This window comes from Salvelinus alpinus, chromosome 6, assembly GCF_045679555.1.
Source record: "Salvelinus alpinus chromosome 6, SLU_Salpinus.1, whole genome shotgun sequence".
NCBI lineage: Eukaryota > Metazoa > Chordata > Actinopteri > Salmoniformes > Salmonidae > Salvelinus > Salvelinus alpinus.
Genome location: NC_092091.1, coordinates 45,376,195 through 45,401,541, shown reverse-complemented (window position 1 = coordinate 45,401,541; position 25,347 = coordinate 45,376,195). Strand labels below are relative to the sequence as shown.

General features: G+C 44.4%; 1 protein-coding gene across 4 annotated transcripts in view; it reads left to right on the top strand.

Moving 5' to 3' along the window:
* LOC139577561 (myomegalin-like) overlaps positions 1 to 25,347 on the top strand; it is a 124,162-nt gene that overhangs the window by 72,231 nt on the left and 26,584 nt on the right. For 3 of the 4 annotated variants that reach the window (XM_071404642.1, XM_071404641.1, XM_071404640.1), the window contains exons 1-13: positions 14,043 to 16,236; positions 16,903 to 17,040; positions 17,285 to 17,404; positions 17,653 to 17,745; positions 18,122 to 18,331; positions 18,468 to 18,626; positions 18,731 to 18,835; positions 19,038 to 19,175; positions 19,295 to 19,474; positions 19,650 to 19,844; positions 20,058 to 20,325; positions 23,146 to 23,252; positions 23,442 to 23,611. In XM_071404642.1, coding sequence (XP_071260743.1) covers positions 14,905 to 16,236; positions 16,903 to 17,040; positions 17,285 to 17,404; positions 17,653 to 17,745; positions 18,122 to 18,331; positions 18,468 to 18,626; positions 18,731 to 18,835; positions 19,038 to 19,175; positions 19,295 to 19,474; positions 19,650 to 19,844; positions 20,058 to 20,325; positions 23,146 to 23,252; positions 23,442 to 23,611 — 3,215 coding nt within the window. In that variant the 5' untranslated portion in view covers positions 14,043 to 14,904. Of the gene's footprint in view, positions 1 to 14,042; positions 16,237 to 16,902; positions 17,041 to 17,284; positions 17,405 to 17,652; positions 17,746 to 18,121; positions 18,332 to 18,467; positions 18,627 to 18,730; positions 18,836 to 19,037; positions 19,176 to 19,294; positions 19,475 to 19,649; positions 19,845 to 20,057; positions 20,326 to 23,145; positions 23,253 to 23,441; positions 23,612 to 25,347 lie in introns of those variants that run through there. The other variant, XM_071404644.1, reaches the window with a different exon arrangement.

Genomic DNA, 25,347 nt, shown 5'->3' with positions numbered 1-25,347 from the left:
GAATGTTAATTTCTCTACCATAAGCCTCCAACGTTGTTTTAGAGAATTTGGCAGTACATCCAACTGGCCTCACAACCGCAGACCACGTGTAACCAAGCCAGCCCAGGACCTCCACATCCGGCTTCTTCACCTGCAGGATCGTCTGAGACCAGCCACCCGGACAGCTGATGAAACTGAGGAGTATTTCTGTCTGTAATAAAGCCCTTTTGTGGGGATGAAGTCATTCTGATTGGCTGGGGCTGGCTCCCAAGTGGGTGGGCCTATGCCCTCCCAGGCCCATCCATGGCTGTCCCTGCCCAGTCATGTAAAATCCTTAAATTAGGGCCTAATGACTGTATTTCAGTTGACCGATTTCCTTCTATGAACTGTAACTGAGTGTAGTCTTTGAAATTGTTGCATATTGCGTTCATATTTTTGTTCAGTGTGTATATGCTGTATATATATATATACAGTATATATACAGTTGAAGTCGGAAGTTTTCATACACTTAGGTTGGAGTCATTAAAACTCGTTTTTCAACCACTCCACAAATTTCTTGTTAACAAACTAGAGTTTTGGCAAGTCAGTTAGGACATCTACTTTCTGCACTTTGTGTAATTTTTCCAACAATTGTTTACAGACAGATTATTTCACTTTCACACTGTATCACAATTCCAGTGGGTCAGAAGTTTACATACATTAAGTTGACTGTGCCTTTAAACAGCTTGTAAAATTCCAGAAAATTATGTCATGGCTTTAGAAGCTTCTGATAGGCTCATTTACATAATTTGAGTCAATTGGAGGTGTACATGTGGATGTATTTCAAGGCCTACCTTCAAACCCAGTGCCTCTTTGTTTGACATCATGGGAAAATCAAAATAAATCAGCCAAGACCTCAGAATTTTTTTCTCTCCAAATGAGCAATTTCCAAACGTCTGAAGGTACCACGTTCATCTGTACAAACGATAGTATGCAAGTATAAACACCATGGGACCATGCAGCCATCATACCGCTCAGGAAGGAGATGCGTTCTGTCTCCTAGAGATGAGCGTACTTTGGTGCGAAAAGTGCAAATAAATCCCAGAACAACAGCAAAGGACCTTGTGAAGATGCTGGAGGAAATCGGTACAAAAGTATCTATATCCACAGTACAACGAGTCCTATATCGACATAACCTGAAAGGCCACTCAGCAAGGAAGAAGCCACTGCTCCAAAAACGCCATAAAAAAGCCAGACTACGGTTTGCAACTGCACATGGGGACAAAGATCGTACTTTTTGGAGAAATGTCCTCTGGTCTGATGAAACGAAAATAGAACTGTTTGGCCATAATGACTATCGTTATGTTTAGAGGAAAAATGGGGAGGCTTGCAAGCCAAAGAAAACCATCCCATCCGTGAAACACGGGGGTGGCAGCATCATGTTGTGGGGGTGCTTTTGTAACCGATGTGAAATGGCTAGCTAGTTAGCGGTGGTGCGCGCTAATAGTGTTTCAATCGGTGACGTCACTCGCTCTGAGACCTGAAGTAGTTGTTCCCCTTGCTCTGCAAGGGCCGTGGCTTTTGTGGCGCGATGGGTAATGATGCTTCGTGGGTGACTGTTGTCTGTGTGCAGAGGGTCCCTGGTTCGAACCCGGGGCGAGGGGACGGACGAAATATGAACTTTTACACTTTGCTGCAGGAGGGACTGGTGCACTTCACAAAATAGATGGCATCATGAGGGTGGAAAAGTATGTGGATATATTGAAGCAAAATCTCAAGGCATCAGTCAGGAAGTTATAGCTTGGTCGCAAATGGATCTTCCAAATGGATAATGACCCCAAGCATACTTCCAAAGTTGTGGCAAAATGGCTTAAGGACAACAAAGTCAAGGTATTGGAGTGGCCATCCCAAAGCCCTGACCTCAATCCTATCGAAATTTCTGGGCAGAACTGAAAAAGCGTGTGCGAGCAAAGAGGCCTACAAACCTGACTCAGTTACACCAGCTCTGTCAGGAGGAATGGGCCAAAATTCACCCAGCTATTTGTGGGAAGCTTGTGGAAGGCTACCCGAAACGTTTGACCCAAGTTAACCTCTAACGAGCCTCTACCCCGGGTCCGGGATCACCCCCCATCCCCCCACACACTGATTAGCATAGCTAGCATAGCTTCACAAGTAGATAGTAGCATCTAAATATCATTAAATCACAAGTCCAAGACACCAGATGAAAGATACAGATCTTGTGAATAAAGCCACCATTTCAGATTTTTAAAATGTTTTACAGGGAAGACAAAATATGTAAATCTATTAGCTAAACACGTTAGCAAAATACACCACTTTTCTAACTCCATCAGTTTCTTACTACTTCAGGTGCTATCACCAATTCGGCTAAACTAAGATATTGATAGCCACTAACCAAGAAAAAACCTCTTCAGATGACAGTCTGATAACATATTTATGGTATAGGATAGGTTTTGTTAGAAAAAAGTGCATATTTCAGGTAGAAATCACAGTTTACAATTGCACCGACCATCACAAGACGACTAGAATTACTATAGAGAGCAACGTGTATGACCAATTTACTCTTAATAAAACATTTCATAAGAATAGACAAAGCATAGCAATGGAAAGACCCAGATCTTGTGATTCCAGACAATATTTCAGATTTTCTAAGCGTTTTACAGCGAAAACACAATAAATCGATAAGTTAGCATACCACATGTGAAAACGTTACCAGAGCATCGATTCCAGCCAAAGAGCGCTATAACGTAATCACCGCCAAAATATATTAATTTTTTCACTAACCTTCTCAGAATTCTTCCGATGACACTCCTGTAACATCATTTTACAACATACATATACAGTTTGTTCGAAAATGTGCATACAGTGGGGAGAACAAGTATTTGATACACTGCCGATTTTGCAGGTTTTCCTACTTACAAAGCATGTAGAGGTCTGTAATTTTTATCATAGGTACACTTCAACTATGAGAGACGGAATCTAAAACAAAAATCCAGAAAATCACATTGTATGATTTTTAAGTAATTAATTTGCATTTTATTGCATGACATAAGTATTTGATACATCAGAAAAGCAGAACTTAATATTTGGTACAGAAACCTTTGTTTGCAATTACAGAGATCATACGTTTCCTGTAGTTCTTGACTAGGTTTGCACACACTGCAGCAGGGATTTTGGCCCACTCCTCCCTACAGATCTTCTCCAGATCCTTCAGGTTTCGGGGCTGTCGCTGGGCAATACGGACTTTCAGCTCCCTCCAAAGATTTTCTATTGGGTTCAGGTCTGGAGACTGGCTAGGCCACTCCAGGACCTTGAGATGCTTCTTACGGAGCCACTCCTTAGTTGCCATGGCTGTGTGCTTCGTGTCGTTGTCATGCTGGAAGACCCAGCCACGACCCATCTTCAATGCTCTTACTGAGGGAAGGAGGTTGTTGGCCAAGATCTCGCGATACATGGCCCCATCCATCCTCCCCTCAATACGGTGCAGTCGTCCTGTCCCCTTTGCAGAAAAGCATCCCCAAAGAATGATGTTTCCACCTCCATGCTTCACGGTTGGGATGGTGTTCTTGGGGTTGTACTCATACTTCTTCTTCCTCCAAACACGGCGAGTGGAGTTAGACCAAAAAGCTCTATTTTTGTCTCATCAGACCACATGACCTTCTCCCATTCCTCCTCTGGATCATCCAGATGGTCATTGGCAAACTTCAGACAGGCCTGGACATGCACTGGCTTAAGCAGGGGGACCTTGCGTGTGCTGCAGGATTTTAATCCATGACGGCGTAGTGTGTTACTAATGGTTTTCTTTGAGACTGTGGTCCCAGCTCTCTTCAGGTCATTGACCAGGTCCTGCCGTGTAGTTCTGGGCTGATCCCTCACCTTCCTCATGATCATTGATGCCCCACGAGGTGAAATCTTGCATGGAGCCCCAGACCGAGGGTGATTGACCGTCATCTTGAACTTCTTCCATTTTCTAATAATTGCGCCAACAGTTGTTTCCTTCTCACCAAGCTGCTTGCCTATTGTCCTGTAGCCCATCCCAGCCTTGTGCAGGTCTACAATTTTATCCCTGATGTCCTTACACAGCTCTCTGGTCTTGGCCATTGTGGAGAGGTTAGAATCTGTTTGATTGAGTGTGTGGACAGGTGTCTTTTATACAGGTAACGAGTTCAAACAGGTGCAGTTAATACAGGTAATGAGTGGAGAACAGGAGGGCTTCTTAAAGAAAAACTAACAGGTCTGTGAGAGCCGGAATTCTTACTGGTTGGTAGGTGATCAAATACTTATGTCATGCAATAAAATGCAAATTCATTATTTAAAAATCATACAATGTTATTTTCTAGATTTTTTTTTTAGATTCCGTCTCTCACAGTTGAAGTGTACCTATGATAAAAATTACAGACCTCTACATGCTTTGTAAGTAGGAAAACCTGCAAAATCGGCAGTGTATCAAATACTTGTTCTCCCCACTGTATTTAGCCATACAAAACCGTGGTTATACAATGAAAATAGTAGCAACTCAAGCATCAAAATGAGGGACGTCAGCTTTCAGAGTGATCTAGTTTAATCGAAAGCTAATCATATACTTGACTAAAAAATACAGGGTTGACAGGAATCGAAAGACAAATTAGTTCTTAATGCAACCGCTGACTTACATTTTTAAAATTATCCTTACTTTTCAATACAGGGTTCGCCAAGTGACGCGATAACAAACAAAATGGCGAAATATGCGTTTAAAATATTTCGACAGAACAACGATTTATCATATTAAATATTGCTTACTTTGAGCTGTTCTTCCATCAGATTCTTGGGCAATGTATCCTTTCTATGTTTTAATCTTCTTTTGGTCGATAGATGTCCTCTGTCCTTCGAAATATCCACTAACGATCGAACGGGACCCCAAAACGTGTCCAAAGTTTCAGAGTGCACAACAAAGAAATTCCTCAAAATCGCACTAAACGGATATAAATTGCTATAAAACGGTTCAAATTAACTACATTATGATGTTTTTAACAACTATAACGACTAAAAACATGACCGGAGAAATATCACTCTCTAAACAACGATTTGGAAGGAGGCAGGTCTGATGCCCATCTTGCGCACGACGCATGCAGGAAGAGAGCGGTACTTCTACGTTTTCTTGTTTTATAGTGGCTGTGATTGTGCGATAGACTCCATTCAAAACGTGATGACGTACAGACACCCAGAGGAAGACGTAGGCAGTGTCGGTTTCTTCATAGCATTCACTGTCGCCTTAAAAACAGACTCCAGATCAGGGGTAAAAATTTCTGAAATCTGACCCCTGTCATGAAAAGTGCTGTAGATATTGTTCTGTACCACTCAGAGACAAAATTCCAACGGCTATAGAAACTAGAAAGTGTTTTCTATCCAATAATAACAATAATATGCATATTGTACGATCAAGAATTTAGCACGAGGCAGTTTAATTTGGAGACCCAAATATGCTAATGCGGAACAGCACCCCCTATAGTTCCAAGAAGTTAAACAATTTAAAGGCAATGCTACCAAATACTAATTGAGTGTATGTAAACTTCTGACCCACTGGGAATGTGATGAAAGAAATAAAAGCTGAAATAAATTAAATCAAATGAAATGTATTTATAATGCCCTTCTTACATCAGCTGATATCTCAAAGTGCTGTACAGAAACCCAGCCTAAAACCCCAAACAGCAAGCAATGCAGGTGTAGAAGCGCAGTGGCTAGGTAAAATACCCTAGAAAGGCCAGAACCTAGGAAGAAACCTAGAGAGGAACCGGCTATGAGGGGTGGCCAGTCCTCTTCTGGCTGTGCCGGGTGGAGATTATAACAGAACATGGCCAAGATGTTCAATAGTTCATAGATGACCAGCAGGGTCAAATAATAGTAATCACAGTGGTTGTCGAGGGTGCAACAAGTCAGCACCTCAGGAGTAAATGTCAGTTGGCTTTTCATAGCTGATCATTCAGAGTATCTCTACCGCTCCTGCTGTCTCTAGAGAGTTGAAAACAGCAGGTCTGGGACAGGTAGCATGTCCAGTGAACAGGTCAGGGTTCCATAGCCGCAGGCAGAACAGTTGAACAGCATGGCCAGGTGGACTGGGGACAGCAAGGAGTCATCAGGCCAGGTAGTCCTGAGGCATGGTCCTAGGGCTCAGGCCCCTGAGAGAGAGAAAGAAAGAAAGAATTAGAGAGAGCATACTTAAATTCACACAGGACACTGGATAAGACAGGAGAAATACTCCAGATATAACAGACTGACCCTAGCCCCTGACACACAAACTACTGCAGCATAAATACTGGAGGCTGAGACAGGAGGGGTCGGGAGACACTGTGGCCCCGTCCGACGATACCCCCGGACAGGGCCAAACTGGCAGGATATAACTCCACCCACTTTGCCAAAGCACACCCCCCACACCACTAGAGGGATATCTTCAACCACCAACTTACCATCCTGAGACAAGGCCGAATATAGCCCACAAAGATCTCCGCCATGGCACAACCCAAGGGGGGGCACCAACCCAGACAAGAAGATCACGTCAGTGACTCAACCCACTCAAGTGACGCACCCCTCCTAGGGACGGCATGGAAGAGCACTAGTAAGCCAGTGACTCAGCCCCTGTAATAGGGTTAGAGGCAGAGAATCCCAGTGGAGAGGGGAACCAGCCAGGCAGAGACAGCAAGGGCAGTTCGTAGCTCCAGTGCCTTTCCATTCACCTTCACACTCCTGGGCCAGACTACACTCAATCATAGGTCCTACTGAAGAGATGAGTCTTCAATAAAGACTTAAAAGTTGAGACAGAGTCTGCGTCTCTCACATGGGTAGGCAAACCATTCCATAAAAATTTAGCTCTATAGGAGAAAGCCCTGCCTCCAGCTGTTTGCTTAGAAATTCAATGGACAGTTAGGAGGCCTGCGTCTTGTGACCGTAGCGTACGTGTAGGTATGTACGGCAGGACCAAATCGGAAAGATAGGTAGGAGCAAGCCCATGTAATGCTTTGTAGGTTAGCAGTAAACCCTTGAAATCAGCCCTTGCCTTAACAGGAAGCCAGTGTAGAGAAGCTAGCACTGGAGAAATATGATCAAATTGTTGGGTTCTTGTCAAGATTCTAGCAGCCGTGTTTAGCACTAACTGAAGTTTATGCAGTGCTTTATCCGGTAGCCGGAAAGTAGAGCATTGCAGTAGTCTAACCTAGAAGTGACAAAAGCATAGATACATTTTTCTGCATCATTTTTGGACAGAAAGTTTCTGCTTTTTGAAATGTTACATAGATGGAAAGAAGCTGTCCTTGAAACAGTCTTGATATCTTCGTCAAAAGAGAGATCAGGGTCCAGAGTAATGCCGAGGTCCTTCACAGTTTTATTGGAGACGACTGTACAACCATCAAGATTAATTGTCAGATTCAACAGAAGATCTCTTTGATTCTTGGGACCTAGAACAAGCGTCTCTGTTTTGTTCCAAGTTTAAAAGTAGAACATTTGCCGTCATCCACTTCCTTATGTCTGAAACACAGGCTTCCAGCGAGGGCAATTTTGGGCGTTCACCATGTTTCATCGAAATGTACAGCTGGGTGTCATCTGCATTGCAGTGAAAGTGAACATGTTTCCGAATGACATCACCAAGAGGTAAAATATATAGTGAAAACAATAGTGGTCCTAAAAGGAACACAGAAATGTACAGTTGATTTGTCAGAGGACAAACCCTCCACAGAGACAAGCTGATATCTTTCCGACAGATAAGATCTAAACCAGGCCAGAACCTGTCCGTGTAGAACAATTTGGGTTTCCAATCTCTCCAAAAGAATGTGGTGATCGATGGTATCAGCACTAAGGTCTAGGGGCAGGAGGACAGATGCAGAGCCTCGGTCTGACGCCATTAAAATTTAATTTACCACCTTCACGAGTGCAGTCTCAGTGCTATGATGGAGTCTAAAACCAGACTGAAGCATTTCATATACATTGTTTGTCTTCAGGAAGGCAGTGACTTGCTGCGCAACAGCTTTTTCCCCCCAAAATTGAGAGGAATGGGATATTCGGGTCAAGGGTCAAGGTTTGGCTTTTTCAAGAGAGGCTTTATTACTGCCACTTTTATAGAGTTTGGTACACATCCGGTGGATAGAGAGCCGTTTATTATGTTCAACATAGGAGGGCCAAGCACAGGAAACAGCTCTTTCAGTAGTTTAGTTGGAATAGGGTCCAGTATGCAGCTTGAAGGTTTAGAGACCATGATTAATTTCATCATTGTGTCAAGAGATATAGTACTAAAACACTTGAGTGTCTCCCTTGATCCTAGGTCCTGGCAGAGTTGTGCAGACTCTGAGATTTAAAGAGGAGTCCGTAATTTGCTTTCTAATGATCATGATCTTTTCCTCAAAGTTCATGAATGTATCACTGCTGAAGTGAAAGCCATCCTCTCTTGGGAAAGCTGCTTTTTAGTTAGCTTTGCGACAGTATCAAAAATACATTTTGGATTGTTCTTATTTTCCTCAATTAAGTTGGAAAAATAGGATGATCGAGCAGCAGTGAGGGCTCTTTGATACTGCACGGTACTGTCTTTCCAAGCTAGTCGAAAGACTTACAGTTTGGTGTGGCGCCATTTTCGTTCCAATTGTCTGGAAGCTTGCTTCAGAGCTCGGGTATTTTCTGTATACCAGGGAGCTAGTTTCTTATGACAGATGTTTTTGTTTTTTAGGGGTGCGACTGCATCTAGGGTATTGCGCAAGGTTAAATTGAGTTCCTCAGTTAGGTGGTTAACTGATTTTTGTACTCTGACATCCTTGGGAAGGCTGAGGTAGTCTGGAAGGGCATCTAGGAATCTTTGGGTTGTCCGAGAATTTATAGCATGACTTTTGATGATCCTTGGTTGGGGTCTGAGCAGATTATTTGTTGCGATTGCAAACGTAATAAAATTGTGGTCTGATAGTCCAGGATTATGAGGAAAAACATTAAGATCCACAACATTTATTCCACGAGACAGTATGACTGTGGCAGTGAGTAGGTCAGGAGAGATATTGGACAAAACCCACTGAGTCGATGATGGCTCCGAAAGCCTTTTGGAGTGGGTCTGTGGACTTTTCCATGTGAATATTAAAGTCACCAAAAATTTGAATATTATCTGCCATGACTACAAGGTCCGATAGGAATTCAAGGAACTCAGTGAGGAACGCTGTATATGGCCCAGGAGGCCTGTAAACAGTAGCTATAAAAAGTGATTGAGTAGGCTACATAGATTTCATGACTCGAAGCTCAAAAGACAAAAACATATTTTTTTTGGTGTAAATTTAAATTTGCTATCATAAATGTTAGCAACACCTCCGCCTTTGCGGGATGCACGGGGGATATGGTCACTAGTGTAACCAGGAGGTGAGGCCTCATTTAACACAGTAAACTCATCAGGCTTAAGCCATGTTTCAGTCAGGCCAATCACATCAAGATTATGATCAGTGATTAGTTCATTGACTATAACTGCCTTTGAAGTGAGGGATCTAACATTAAGTAGCCCTATTTTGAGATGTGAGGTATCACAATCTCTTTCAATAATGGCAGGAATGGAGGAGGTCTTCACTCCAGTGAGATTGCTAATGTGATCACCGCCATGTTTAGTTTTGCCCAACCTAGTTCGAGGCACAGACACGGTCTCAATGGGGATAGCTGAGCTGACTACACTGACTATGTTAGTGGCGGATTCCACTAAGCTGGCAGGCTGTCTAACAGCCTGCTGCCTGGCCTGTACCCTATCACCCTAAGTCATTCTCTCTACTATTATTCTGACATTTCACATTCATACAATAAAGTGGTGATCCTAACTGACCTAAGACAGGGAATTTTTACTAGGATTCAGGAATTGTGAAAAACTGAGTTTAAATGTATTTGGCTAAGGTGTATGTAAACTTCTGACTTCAACTGTATATATACATGTGAAATGTCAGAATAATAGTAGAGAGAATGATTTATTTCAGCTTGTATTTCTTTCATCACATTCCCAGTGGGTCAGAAGTGTCTATGTCCCGGAAAGTTGTCTGTTGTATACAACGTCATTCTAGTCACATTAGCGCACATTAGCAACAACTGTCCCGGTTTAGGGACACCGATCCCGTAGAGGTAATTCTCTCCTCGATGTTATACTTACAAATAATCCTGTTAGGCATCAGTCTGGTGTTTTCTGTAATGACCTTAGTGATCACTGTTTTACAGCTTGTGTTTGTAAAACAACCTGTCCTGATTTGTCATAGACGCTTGCTAAAAAACTTTAATGAGCAAGCCTTCCTTCCTGAGCTGGCCTCTGTAAAATGGTAATGAATCAGCTTGATCCCCTCTGTCAAAGAAGCTTGGACCTTATTTTTTTATTTTGTTCAGTGGTATTGTTAACAAACACGCCCCCATAAAGAAAATGATAATTAAAAACAGATTCAGCCCCTGGTTCAACCGTGATCTTGCAGAGTTACTCCACCTCAAGAGTTGCATTTGGTGAAAGGCTCGGCACACGCATACTCAGGCTGACTGGCTCTCGTTCAGGCAAATGAGAAATAAGTGCACCCAGGCTATCCGGAAGGCCAAAGTTAGTTACTTCAAGGAGCAGTTCTCTCTCTGTGGGTCTAACCCCAAGAAGTTCTGGAAAACGGTTAAAGACCTGGAGAATAAACCCTCCTCCTCATAGCTGCCCATGTCCCTTAATGTTGATGATGTGGTTGTTACTGACAAGAAGCACATGGCTGAGCTCTTTAATCACCACTTCATTAAGTCAGGATTCCTATTTGACTCAGCCATGCCTCTTTGCCCATCCAAAATATCCTCATCTCCCACCCCTTCTAATGCTACTATCCCCGATGCTTCTCCCTCTTTTTCCCCTGCCCCGCTACAAAGTTTCTCCCTGCAGGCAGTCACTGAGTCCGAGGTGCTAAAGGAGCTCCTGAAACTTGACCCCCAAAAAACATCTGGGTCAGATGGTTTAGACCCTTTTTTCTTTAAGGTTGCTACCCCTATCATCTCCAAACCTATCGCCAACCTTTTTAACCTGTCTCTCCTTTCTGGGGAGGTTCCCATTGCTTGGAAGGCAGCCACGGTTCATCCTTTATTTAAAAGGGGAGATCAAGCTGATCCTAACTGTTATAGGCCTATTTCTATTTTGCCCTGTTTATCAAAAGTGTTGAAAAAACTTGTCAATAATCAACTGACTGGCTTTCTTGATGTCTATAGTATTTAGTATTGCAGCCACAGAAATCTCATAATTAAAATTCCTCAAACATACATGTATCTTATACCATTTTAAAGGTAATCTTGTTGTTAATCCCACCAAAGTGTCCGATTTCAAATAGGCTTTTCAGCGAAAGCACCACAAACGATTATGTTAGGTCACCGCAAAATCACAGACAAACACAGTCATTTTTTCCAGCCAAAGACAGGAGTCACAAAAAGCAGAAATAGAGATAAAATCAATCACTAACCTGTGATGATCTTCATCAGATGACACTCATAGGACTTCATGTTACACAATACATATATGTTTTGTTCGATAAAGTTAATATTTATATCCAAAAACCTCAGTTTACATTGGCGCCATGTTCAGAAATGCCTCCAAAATATCCGGAGAAATTGCAGAGAGCCACGTCAAATAACAGAAATACTCATCATAAACTTTGATGAAAGATACATGTTTTACATAGAATTAAAGATACACTTGTTCTTAATGCAACCACTGTGTCAGATTTCAAAAAGCTTTACGCCAAAAGCACAATATTCAATAATCTGAGAACAGCGCTCAGCCACAAAAGCAAGCCATACAGTTACCCGCCAAATTGTGCAGTCAACAAAACTCATAAAAAGCATTATAAATCTTCACTTACCCTTGCTGATCTTCGTCGGAATGCACTCCCAGCACTCCCACTTCCACAATAAATGTTTGTTTTGTTCGGTAATGTCCATCTTTTATGTCCAAATAGCTATTTTTGTTAGCGTGTTTGGTAAACAAATCCAACGTCAGGAAGCATGTTCACTAAAAGGTGACGAAATGTCCAAAAGTTCAGTAACAGTCAGTAGAAACATGTCAAATTATGTATTGAATCAATCTTTAGAATGTTTTTAACATAAATCTTGAATAACGTTCCAACCGGAGAATTACATTGACTTCAGATGAGCGATGGAACAGAGCTCCCTCTCATGTGAACGCGCATGGTCAGAGCATGGTCAAGTCATGCCAGACCTGACTAATTCCCCTCTCATTTGGCCCCCCTTCACAGTAGAGGCATCAGACAAGGTTTTACAGACTGTTGACATCTAGTGGAAGCCGTAGGAAGTGCAAACTCATCAATATCTCGCTGTGAATTCAATAGGATCTTGGTTGAAAATCGACCAGCCTCAGAATTCCCACTTCCTGTTTGGATTTTTTCTCAGCTTTTTTCCTGACATATGAGTTCTGTTATACTCACAGACATCATTCAAACAGTTTTAGAATCTTCAGAGTGTTTTCTATCCAATACGAATAATAATATGCATATATTAGCAACTGGGACTGAGGAGCAGGCAGTTTACTATGGGCACCTCTGGGCACCTTTCATCCAAGCTACTCAATACTGCCCCTGCAGCCATAAGAAGTTAATATACATCAACAACATAGCTCAGGCAGTAGCTCACTGCACTCTATACTCCTCTGTAAACTGGTCATCTCTGTATACTCGTTGCAAGACCCACTGGTTGATGCTTATTTATAAAACCCTCTTAGGCCTCACTCCCCCCTATCTGAGATATCTACTGCAGGCCTCATCCTCCACTTACAACACCCGTTCTGCCAGTCACATTCTTTTAAAGGTCCCCAAAGCACACACATCCCTGGGTCGCTCCTCTTCAGTTCGCTGCAGCCAGCGACTGGAACGAGCTGCAACAAACACTCAAACTGGACAGTTTTATCTCAATCTCTTCAATCAAAGAGTCAATCATGGACACTCTTACTGACAGTTGTGGCTGCTTTGCGTGATGTATTGTTGTCTCTACCTTCTTGCCCTTTGTGCTGTTGTGTGTGGCCAATAATGTTTGTATCATGTTTTGTGCTGCTACCATGTTGTGTTGCTACCATGTTGTTGTCATGTTGTGTTGCTACCATGCTGTGTTGTCATGTGTTGCTGCCTTGCTATGTTGTTTTCTTAGGTCTCGCTTTATGTAGTGTTCTGTTTTCTCTCTTGTCGTGATGTATGTTTTGTCCTATATTTATATTTAATTTATTTAATAATCCCAGCCCCCGTCTCCGTAGGAGGCCTTTTGCCTTTTGGTAGGCCATCATTGTAAATACAAATTTGCTCTTAACTGACTTTCCTAGTAAAATAAAGGTTAAATAAAAATGAATTATGAATATAAAATTCAGTGATTGAAAGTATGGCCTCATCCTAAATAGCCTATTCCAGCAGGCTACTGGGAAACACGAGCGCTATCTGAAATAAAATGTAGGCCTATCAGGGACTATAGGCTACCTTCACCTATCGAAGCAAACCATGGCAAAGTTGAATTCCAATCATAAACCCAGATTTGAGTCTGTAGCCTATGCCTATAATTATATTTTATCTTGCAACATATTCAAATGTGTTTATTACCTCATGCAGTGGCCGTTCTAGACCATTTCAACTGGGGGGGCAAAGCTGGGGCCAGTTGTACTGTTAGAAGGGCCAGTTACATTAGATGTTATTGTTGTCATCGTCTTCTTCACTGCATTGCAGGCATTAGCAGGCAAAAGACCATGTTCATAATCATCATCGTTGCCACTGTCTAATAACGGATGTAAAAAAAGAACATAGCAACAAAAAAAATGTCACAGGGCCACCGGCCAAATTTGGCCCCCCCAGAACTGCAACTGACCTCATGTCATAGTTTGCAATAATTATTATTTTGATAATCCGAATTTTGCTTCTAACGTCGTTACAAATTACGTCGATAATCGTTCTTTATTGTTTCTTTAACATAATGGAAACATTATTTATTGTATAAATGTGGCAACTCTTTTGCTGTGAAAAAAATAGTTCGTTTTCAGGCCTTTTGTGCTGGTTTTGTTTGGTCATTGGTTAGTATATTTGATGGACCTGGCAACCCTGATCAACGTTTCCATCGCGCCCTGTTCTGATACACGTGGAAACCATCGGTTCCATCTTCTCCCTTCGTCGTCACACGGTCCGGTAAACTGCTATCAGGGAGCCGAAAAATAACGGGACACCCACACCTTTTTTCTCCACTACAGTATTTTTCTTTCGGGTGGTGAATTCCGTGTTCGTGTTGAATTAGCTGAGATGAGACAGCGCAACTGTAATTTGTTGTCTTGGATGAGCGGTGTCAGAAAGTGCAGTATGAGATGACATCGGCAGTGAAAAGAATAGCGTGATATATTTTGTTTAGATCTGAAATTAGCACTATTGATAATGTGTGATCTGTTTGATGACATTTTGTGAAGAACTGAAAGCGTTTCGACCGATTAGACCCAGTGTTGGGAGACACTTACAACGACACTGGATTTGGGCGCTTATCACAAATGACAGACGTCTCTTTCTTATTACGCTATATTCCATATATTGACCATGTTTGATTAGACTACAGTCTATATTTTTAGATGATCTTGAATAGATATAATCGCGATTGAATAGAAATCATTGTGCCCCTTCAAAGCACTGCAAAGAGCATAGGCTACCCCTTTTTTGTGATGCAACGATGAGCTTTCATAACGGCAAATCGGCACAATGTACTAGTAACTACTAGTCTATTACGCTACTATTTATTTTGAACACATTTTTATAAAACATATAAGAAAAGTAAATGAACATTGCACAGCTAAATCATTTAAATAAAATCATGGATTATTGATCTCCAAACTGGAGGAACAATACATTTGATTTTATTGCCTGAACAGTCTGAACAGACACAATTTCCCTCCAGTAAAACTGAGAGCAGAACGTCTCTGTAATGTTGGACATTAAAATGAAGGAGGAGTGTCGGATCTGCGCCCGCGAGCTCTGTGGTAATCAGCGGCGATGGATCTTCCACCCGGCATCCAAACTCAACCTGCAGGTGCTGCTGTCCCACGCCCTGGGCAGAGAGCTGACCCGTGATGGCCGGGGGGAGTTTGCCTGTTCCAAGTGTGCCTTCATGCTGGACCGCATGTACCGCTTCGACACGGTGATCGCCCGCGTGGAGGCTCTGTCCCTGGAGCGCCTGCACAAGCTGCTGCTGGAGAAGGACCGGCTGAGACAGGGTATAGGAGGCTTGTACTGGAAGAACAACACCGAGGACCAGACCCAGGATCAGACTGGGATGGGAATGGGGATAGGGCTAGGGGGTACTGGGGCTGGAGGGACAGAGAGTGGTGGGCGGTCTGAGTGTGACTCCCCTGTGGTGGACCTCTCAGCCCTGCAGGAGGCCAGTTACAGCTCCCTGCTTCAGGGCGACCTGGCCTATTCTGTGTACGAGTCCTGGGCCGACCACGAGGACCAGCAGAGTCCGGCCCCGGATCACCAGCACCACACCCAGCATCATCACCCTCAATGCTCAGGATCAGAGACTCTGTCTGGGCATCGCTCCAGGCGGTGCAGAGGGTGTGCGGCTCTCCGTGTGGCCGACTCTGACTACGAGGCCGTGTGTAAGGTGCCTCGGCTGTTAGGCAGGAGGAGCACGTCGTGTGAACCCTCCACCCGCTACTCAGGCAGTGCCATGGGGGGTGAGGAGACCTCCACAGGGTCAGAGTCCACGCCTGTCCCCTCCGAATCCCCTCCCATGGGGCCAGAGAGCGACAGGACCCTGTGCGATGGGGACACAGAGAGGATAACCCTCAGCCCGGGCTCATCGATAGAATCTCAGGACACAGCCGTGGACGTGGCTCAGCCCTGCACCGCTCACCAAGTTGGGGAAGAGGAAGAGCAGAGAGAGGGAGGAGAGAAGGACCCAGGGAGCGATCAGAGGAGGGACCCTCGTCTCCAGGGGGATGATGCCCCCAGGGAGGGGTCCGTCTCTGGGTTGACCATGGAGCTGGCTCTAAGTCTAGTGAGGATCTGGGAGTACAGACCTCTAAAATCCCCTCAAGGCAGCAAGCTCCCTATCCTGGTCAAACCCAAACTGGAGACGGGCCTCCCTGGGCTCCCCCTGTCCCTCAGAACCCCAGACTATGACCTCTACTCCCACCCTGGTATCCCAGAGCTGGTGAGCCCCAGCAGTCAGCAGGAGCTGCAGACAGAGCTGTCAGAGATGGAGGAGCAGTGGCTTGATGACTATGTGCAGTGTGGCCCCTTCTGCTTCCAGCAGGTACCTAGCAAGACCACCACCAGCCCCTGGCTCATAGAACAGACACGCTGGAACTAACGAGACCAGATAGAGTGGCTTGAATTGGGGAGGAGATGGGATGGTATCTACTGGCCTGGAAGGGTCGTGATTCTACAGACAATCAAAGCACTTTTCCCCATCGTTGTCCTAGCAACACGTCTGTAGCCATGACGATGGTTGCTATTTGAACAACGATGCCCCGTGTTAGGCATGCTCTCCTCTGTTTAATCCATCTCCATAGCTTCCTTTGTCGTGTTAATAATTAGCTACCCTTGATACATAGGCTAGGAATGAGCGCACTGATATTCTGAAATAAAGTATGACTCAGGGAGTTTAGTGGGTTGGTTTTTCCACTGAAGGTTGATTCACTGAACTGGTGGAACAGTATGTAATCATTAGAGCCCAGCGAAACAGCCCCTCACAATCATAAAGATAGCTCTATAGAGCTGATAAACAAAAAACAGGAAGTAAATGCCACTCTGCCGTGGAAACAGGGACTACTTTCTCAGGAAGTTATAGTGCAGTGAACTGACCTCATCACTTTCCACGCTCACACAGGGGCATGGGAAATGTGTGTGTACATATACGTGCATTTTTTACATTTTATAAACCTGAACCTATTTGTGCGTGTTGTGTTGTGTGTTTCAGAGGCTGCTAGATGAACAGCAAGGCCAGCTTCGTCAGTATGAGACTGCTACAAGTCAGTGTGTTACTGAGCTCCAGACGGCCCAGCTCCAGGTCCACTCTCTACAGTCCAAGATCAGAGAGAGCGAGGCCAGGAACCAGGTACCGCTTCCTCCTCAGACTTTCACCATTCCTCCTTCTGAAGCAGTTCCTATTTTTACTCTACTTGACCGTAGCATACAGTAGACATGCATCCAGGGCGGATTATTTGTTCAATCTTAAGAAAAGAAACACTAAATGTAACTATTAATTCAAAGGCCTGCTTATAAACTATTTATTTAAAAAACGAACCACAAGTATTTGATTTTTAGCACTTCTCTGATGTGTCTGTGAATATGATGTGTAGAATCTGCAGGTGCGACTCGGGGACATGGAGTGTGAGCTGCGCTTGGTCAGAGAGAAGGCCCAGAGACAGGAACGAAACGTCCTCAACCTCACTGACACTGTCAACAGCAAGGAGACCGAGGTACAGAGGGAGAGAGGGAAGAGGGAGGGAGAGGGAATGAAGGAGAGGCAAAAAGAGTGAGAGTGAGAGACGGACAAACAGAAAGCGAGAAAATGAGAGACGAGGAGACTCTGGTAGGAGAGAGAGGGAGGTACACAAGGAAAAGCCGGAACAGCATGCCACTTTACACGGTATTGTGTCCAACCAACGATGAACAATAGGTTACTTTACTCAAGTCTTTTTGTGTGTTTCGTGTGTCTCCGTCTCAGGCAGCAGAGTTGTACCGGGTCATAGAGGAGCAGAATAACGTGCTGTGTTCTTTGAAAGAGCTGGCCAACAGAACCCAGCTCCAGACACTACAGGTCAGCCCTCCTCCCAACCGTACGCACACCTCACACACACACTTCACCATACTAAAGTCTTAGAACACTAAAATGCTCTTAAATCTACAGCTGACGTGACGACACCGTCATTTACGGTTTGTGTAGTGTGTTACAATTTTATCAACATGATAATTCAGAGTAATATGAGCTTGGCTTTCTCCATCTCTAATAGACCTTGTATTAATACACAAGCTTAATAGGATCCTTTGTTATGTCCCACAGTGCTAGTATAGAGAAAGCACAGCTGACCCCAGCACACAGCACATAGAGCTATCTGTAAACCGCCTTCAATCTCTGTCTCTCTTCCACCCACACCCTCCTCATCTCCTCTCTCTCTACCCCGTCTCGGGTGCAGGTGTCTGGGGCAGAGTTAGTGCGAGGGCAGGGGGAGGTGCTGGCCCTCCAGGGCTCTCTGTTCCAGGCCCAGCTGGAGCTGCAGGAAGGCCAGAGAGCCCAGCGTCAGGCCACCAGGAGGGAGGAGGACCTCACCAGAGCCCTGCACCGCCTGGAGACAGACCTACAGGGAGTCATGGAGCACAGACACAGTACTGAGAGACACAACCAGGTGTGGGGGGACGGTGTGTGTCTGTGTGCGTGGCTTAGCCTTGCAATGGGGTTATCTTTTCATTTTGTGAGTACGTGCATGAGTTTGCTTGTGTGTAAACATTGTGTGAGACAGTGATGCTACCTGTCTGCTCTAGGACTTGCATCTGGTGCTTGAGAAAGCTCGATCAGAGCTGCAGCGGAAAGAGGAACAGCTGAAAGAGAAGAAGGGAGAGAGACGGAGAGAGGAGGAGGAGAGGGAGAAGAGCATCCGAGAGCTGAGGACCTCGCTACAGACCAAAGAGCAGCTGTTGCAGGTTAGAAACAGACACACACTCACACACGCATGCACACACATCCCATTCACACGCCACCTCCCTCATACACAGCCTTCCTAACACACACTGTCCCTGTCTCTCAGGAGTACTCCGAGTTGTTGGACCAACAGCAGGAGCCCAGGGAGAAGAGAGACACTCTCCTCACCAAACTGAAAGATCGCATCAAGGACAGGGACAGAGCACTGGAGGTGAGAGTCACAGTCTACGAGAGTTGAACCTCAACGAAAACATGTTACAGAGATATAAGAGGCGGGCAATTTTCCATCAAACTCATGATACAGGATTGCGTGGGTTGCATGGACAGCAGTGTCCTGTATGGTGGTGATTGACAGCTACGTTCCATTGGAGATGCATTATATTGTTCTATTTCGTTGTGTTCCCTCCCATCAGCGAGCGGTGGATGAGAAGTTCCGCTGTGTGGAGGAGAAGGAGGGAGAGATGCGTCGGCTACAGCTTCTTCTCAGAGAGAAAGAGAGAGACCTGGAGAGACAACACTGTGTACTGTCCAACAACGAAGAGACCATCACGGTACTGATGAACGCGCACGCACGCACGCACGCACGCACGCACGCACGCACGCACGCACGCACGCACGCACGCACACACACTGGTTACTGAGTTCCTTCTATCTTGTGTGTGTGTTAAAGAGTCTGGAAGTGCTGGTGCGTGGGAAGGGTTTGGAGCTGGAGCAGGTGTGTGAGGCATGGAGGAGTGTACAGCGCCACCATGAGGGCAGGGAGGAGAGACACAGCCGCAGCCTGAGAGAGAGAGACACGCTCATCAGCCAGCTACAGAACGCCCTGAACACACGTACCAATGAGGCTGAGGTGACATGCCCTAATTATACATTTGCCACGGTATACATATACTGTACACCAGCACAAATGCTTCTTGATTCTTCACACTATTTGCAATTTCTATTCTTCTCTCTCGCTCTCTCTTTCTCTCTCTCCCTCTGTCTCTGTCTCTCTCGCACATTATCTCTTGCTCTCTGCATCCCAGGACCTGACTAGAGCCCTGCTAGGTAAGGTGAAGGCAGGTCCCAGTGAGGTGGTGGAGGAGCTGAAGGCTCGCCTCTCTCTGAAGGAGAAACTGTTCCAGGAACTGCTGTCCGACCGCGGCCGCCAGGCCCAGGAGCATCACTCACAGGTCCAGGACCTGCTCAACACCATCTGCACCAGAGACCAGTACATCCAGGTAATAAAACCACACTGGCCTGAGAGCTGTGGTTTGGTATAGTCTGAGGGACTGATTGGGTAGAGAGAATGAGAAGAGAAAGAAAGAGTGAGAGAATGAGAGAGAGAAAGAGAAAGAGACTTCTGCCACAAAGAAGCTGTATTGAGTCAGATCTTTTAATCCCCAAAAACCTCCATCCTTTCCCTCCCTCTCCTCACTCTTCTCCCCCTCTAGGAATCGGCAGGTCGTCTGGGTGAGGTGATGAGTGAGCAGACTGTACGTCTCCAGGAGCTCCGCAGACAGCTAACCTCTTGCTCCCTGGCCTACGGGTCTCAGCTAGACCTCCAGGGTCCAGACTTCCAGGGGACCAGCCAGGACCTCCTGGCCTTGCAGGAGGAACTGCGTCTGGCTCTGAGGAGGGAGAGGGAGGCCCAGGCTGAGCTCACGGCCCTCAGGACCCAGGGCACTGCCAGGCCAGCTGACAGGCAGGCAGAGTTTGAAGGTGGGCATCAGAGGAGCATGGGGCTCTGTCTGTAGTGGCACCTTTTTTGGGGTGATGATGCTAACCATAGTTAAAACTTCACAATGTTATTTATATATCAGCTAATAGGTTTTTTAATATGATTTTAGCTTTTTTTGTAAAGCTTTGTGCAATTCTACATTTGTATGTTTTAATTGTGTAATGCATTCGATTATGTTTACAGCAGCTTAGGTATCAAATGCTTCTTTGAATGTATAGCCAGGAGGCAAAGAAACAGAGGGAAGATATGACTTCTGTTTACATACAATACAAGGGATTTTGAACTTTGTATGATCGTGTCGATAGCATCATATGTTTTATGTTATGACTTCTACTATTTATACTAATGTGTGTGCCTTCGCATGTTCAACTGCATGATTCATGGTGGTTATATACCATGTAATGGTATTGCGTGTTGATATAGCAGTCTCTGCTATTTGTATAGAATATCTAATAACGACCGCTGTCTGAAATGTGCGCTTCAAGTTGATTAGAAGTGATGTTTTGCTTTTGCCAGAGTACGGCACATTTCAACAACCATGAATTATTATTATTCCTTTTAGCTCATTGTGTGGGTAATATCTATAAACCGTTGTCTGAGTGCCACGGTATGTAATAAGAATCCTTTCTCCCAGAGACATTACCTAGCACGCGTGTCTGAATGAGAAACCGTTTGATCTGATAACAAGGCAGAAGCTGCTTTGCTCCGGTCTCCACCGTCTGAGTCGCAGGTACTGTGACATCCTCATCAATGGAGCACAAACCTTGTGTTGAGCTGAATAAACAAACCGTGTGTTATGTTGTTGGGTTTATATGGTGTTCGTGGTGGCCTCGGCTCCACTGTCCCTCTCTCCCACCCTTACTTCCTGCATGAACATGGTCTACATGAGTTGTACACTGGTCATAAACGTATTTATATGCAGTTAGGTTAAGATCAATCTCTGTTAATACGCCTGATTCTCTCCACTTTCCAACCTGTCACAGTTGGTTCTACTCAGAGTAGTAGGTAGTATCAGTTGAGCTAATTTGTGGATAAAAGGTAAGAAACCCACCTAGACATACAGTGTGGATGCATGACTGCATGAGCGTGTGTGAGTATATATTCAATTCAATTCAAGGGGCTTTATTGGCATGGGAAACATGTGTTAACATTGCCAAAGCAAGTGAGGTAGATATTATACAAAAGTGAAATAAACAATACAAATTAACAGTAAACATTACACATACAGAAGTTTCAAAACAATAAAGACAATACAAATGTTATATTATATATATACAGTGTTGTAACAATGTACAAATGGTTAAAGCACACAAGTTAAAATAAATAAGCATAAATATGGGTTGTATTTACAATGGTGTTTGTTCTTCACTGTATAACCGTATACACAAAACACCCCCCCCCCCCGATTTCAACACTAAAATGCTCCAATTGCATCAGTCTATTTGATTGTTTGAAGGGCCATGCTCATTACATAGAAACAAGGGTAGACTTTCCTAGTTGCATGTCCTATTTTACATGTCAATCAGATTCACCCTAATCACATTTAAAGGGAACACCTTAATCCCCAGCGCCCTGTTAGACCCAATGAGCAGAGACATACCTCCTGCCGGCCACACCTCTTCTTAAAGTCTGTGTCACTGGTCTCTGGTTGCACAAGCTGTGTCTCCAAAGTACAGCGTCTGTGAGAAGAGAATATTGTATCGCTTAAGTCTCTATCGCTCACTCGGCTGTCTGACCGCACAAGATTACAGCCAGCTCGTGCTTGGACATGCTTTTGAATGAGTTTCTATTTGAAAAGAGTATATTCCTGAAGTCCAACACCAAACAGATTACATAGAGGTCGAGACAAAATGATGGACTATTACATTAGCCCGAAGAGGCCTTATCCTTTTTAGAATGTGCATTCTGCACTGTTTGATGCATTTTAATACTCTGCCCTGGCCAATTGCACTTCATATTACATCATCTACTATGACCTAGTTATACGTCATAAACCTGTAGATTTGATCAAGGAAACATTTTGATGATATTAGTTTTAAAAGCATTGAGTGTGACCTCCTTACAGTACATTTAAGCTATCTTCTAGTCCCAGGCTATTGTCTAATTTTATTTGACTGTAAAATGACTAATATATATGTAAAACTACTCCAATAGCCTTACAGTAAACATTTTAAATCCTCTCCTCCTAGCCCTCTAGTCTGTGATACCTTAGCATTTTACGCCACATAGCTGTGTCTGTAGGTTTGTATTTACTGTAAGCAGTTAAAGTATCTGGTCTTACTGTATACTTACAGTATATCTTACAGTTTACCTTACTGTATATCTGCCCGTACAGTAGTATATCCCAGTACAGTGAGATAGATTACCTCAGAGGAAAATAATGTGTCTTATGTTTGAAGCTTCTCTTCCTGTCATTGCTGAGAGGGGAGAGGTTTAAAGGGTGACCACCGCCGTTACTGAATGCAGGAAGCATCTTTTGTCGATGCGTTCACATCAGTTTGCTTTTTGGTGGAAAGACTTTGACATACAGAAAGGCCAGAATTGGGGTAGGCTATGTGTGGTATGAAAATGTACAGTATTAAAATGGTTGTTGAATTGTACTCTGGCAAAAGTAAGAAGTGTCAAGGATTTGTATGTTTTAATCGATCTGTTGCCACAAATGCTAAAGAGTAGTACTCTATGTCAGTGTGACATTTTCTTTTCAGGCTTTTCTTTTCAGAACTTGTGTGTATGTATGTGTCCATGTTTATGCTTATGTTTCAACTAAGAACTGCATTCTGTGGTCTCGGTTCTCTTTCTAGAATTCAGCTCGGAGGACAATGATAATGTTGAGGTCAACAGTAACTATGCAGAGAGCATGGAGGAAGAGGACTCCAAACTGACAGCTCGAACCCTAGCCACCATGCAGGTAGGCCATGTACTGTACCTATCAAATTGAAATAGTGGTAGATTATTTTTGTCTTAATCATGTCACATTGAATCTTTCCTAACCACCACTCGTATTTTAGTTATCAACCTGGGTGATCCAAACACACTGTGGCGATTTTACACACTCAGCGCTCTCTCGCTCTCGTTTTCTCCACTCTCCTCCAATCAGAACTCTGGAGGACCTGGGAAGGGGAAGCTATTCCAGGAGGCAGTGGGAGAGGCCCAGGGGCTGGTGGAGGTGAAGCAGCTGGTGCAACAGAAGAGGGTGGTGGAGAGAGAGCTGCAGGAGCTCAAGGCTCAGCTGGAGAAGGCTGGCTTCTCCTCCCTGTCCGGGATGAGGTAACACACGCTGACTGCATTCATGTTATTATGAAACGTGATATAGATACAGTATACACTGAGTGTACAAAACATCAAGGACACCTTCCTAATATTGAGTTGCACCCCCCTTTTGTCCTCAGAACAGCCTCATTTCATTGGGGCATAGACGCTACAAGGTGTCAAAAGCGTTCCACAGGCGTTCCACAAGCGTTCCCATGTTGACTCCATTGCTTCCTACAGTTGTGTCAAGTTGGCTCGATGTCCTTTGGGAGGTGGACCATTCTTGATACACACAGGCAACTGTTGAGCGTGGAAAAACTCAGCAGCGTTGCAGTTCTTGACACAAACCGGTGTGCCTGGCACCTACTACCATACTTCGTTCAAAGGGACTTAAATCTTTTGTCTTGCCCATTCACCCTCTGAATGGCACACATACACAATCCGTGTCTCAATTGTCTCAAGGCTTAAAAATCCTTCTTTAACCTGTCTCCTCTTCTTTTACACTGATTGAAGTGGACATTACTTTTTTTTAAAAGCCTTTTAACCCTTTTTCTCTGCAATTTCATGATATCAAATTGGTAGTTACAGTCTTGTCCCATCGCTGCAACTTCCGTACGGACTCGGGAGAGGCGAAGGTCAAGAGCCATGCGATTGAAATGGATTTAACAAGTCAAGTCAAATCAAATTTATTTATATAGCCCTTCGTACATCAGCTGATATCTCAAAGTGCTGTACAGAAACCCAGCCTAAAACCCCAAACAGCAAGCAATGCAGGTGTAGAAGCACGGTGGCTAGGAAAAACTCCCTAGAAAGGCCAAAACCTAGGAAGAAACCTAGAGAGGAACCAGGCTATGAGGGGTGGCCAGTCCTCTTCTGGCTGTGCCAGGTGGAGATTATAACAGAACATGGCCAAGATGTTCAAATGTTCATAAATGACCAGCATGGTCAAATAATAATAATCACAGTAGTTATCGAGGGTGCAGCAAGTCAGCACCTCAGGAGTAAATGTCAGTTGGCTTTTCATAGCCGATCATTAAGAGTATCTCTACCGCTCCTGCGGTCTATAGAGAGTTGAAAACAGCACGTCTGGGACAGGTAGCACGTCCGTTGAACAGGTCAGGGTTCCATAGCCGCAGGCAGAACAGTTGAAACTGGAGCAGCAGCACGGCCAGGTGGACTGGGGACAGCAAGGAGTCATCATGCCAGGTAGTCCTGACGCATGGTCCTCCGAGAGAAAGAAAGAGAGAAAGAGAGAATTAGAGAGAGCATACTTAAATTCACACAGGACACCGGATAAGACAGGAGAAGTACTCCAGATATAACAAACTGACCCTAGCCCCCCCGACACATAAACTACTTTCACACTTATATACCGGAGGCTGAGACAGGAGGGGTCAGGAGACACTGTGGCCCCATCCGATGATATCCCCGGAAATGGCCAAACAGGAAGGATATAACCCCACCCACTTTGCCAAAGCACAGCCCCCACACCACTAGAGGGATACCTTCAACCACCAACTTACCATCCTGAGACAAGGCCGAGTATAGCCCACAAAGTGACATCAATAAGGGATCATAGCTTTCACCTGGATTCGTCTGGTTAGTCTATGTCATGGAAGGAGCAGGTGTCCTTAATGTTTTGGTCACTCAGTGTATATATGAATGAAAGTGAATGAGAATAAATGAAGTGAACAAGATGAAAATAATGAAAATATATCCTTGTTCATACAACTTTTTTTTGTATTTTTTGACAA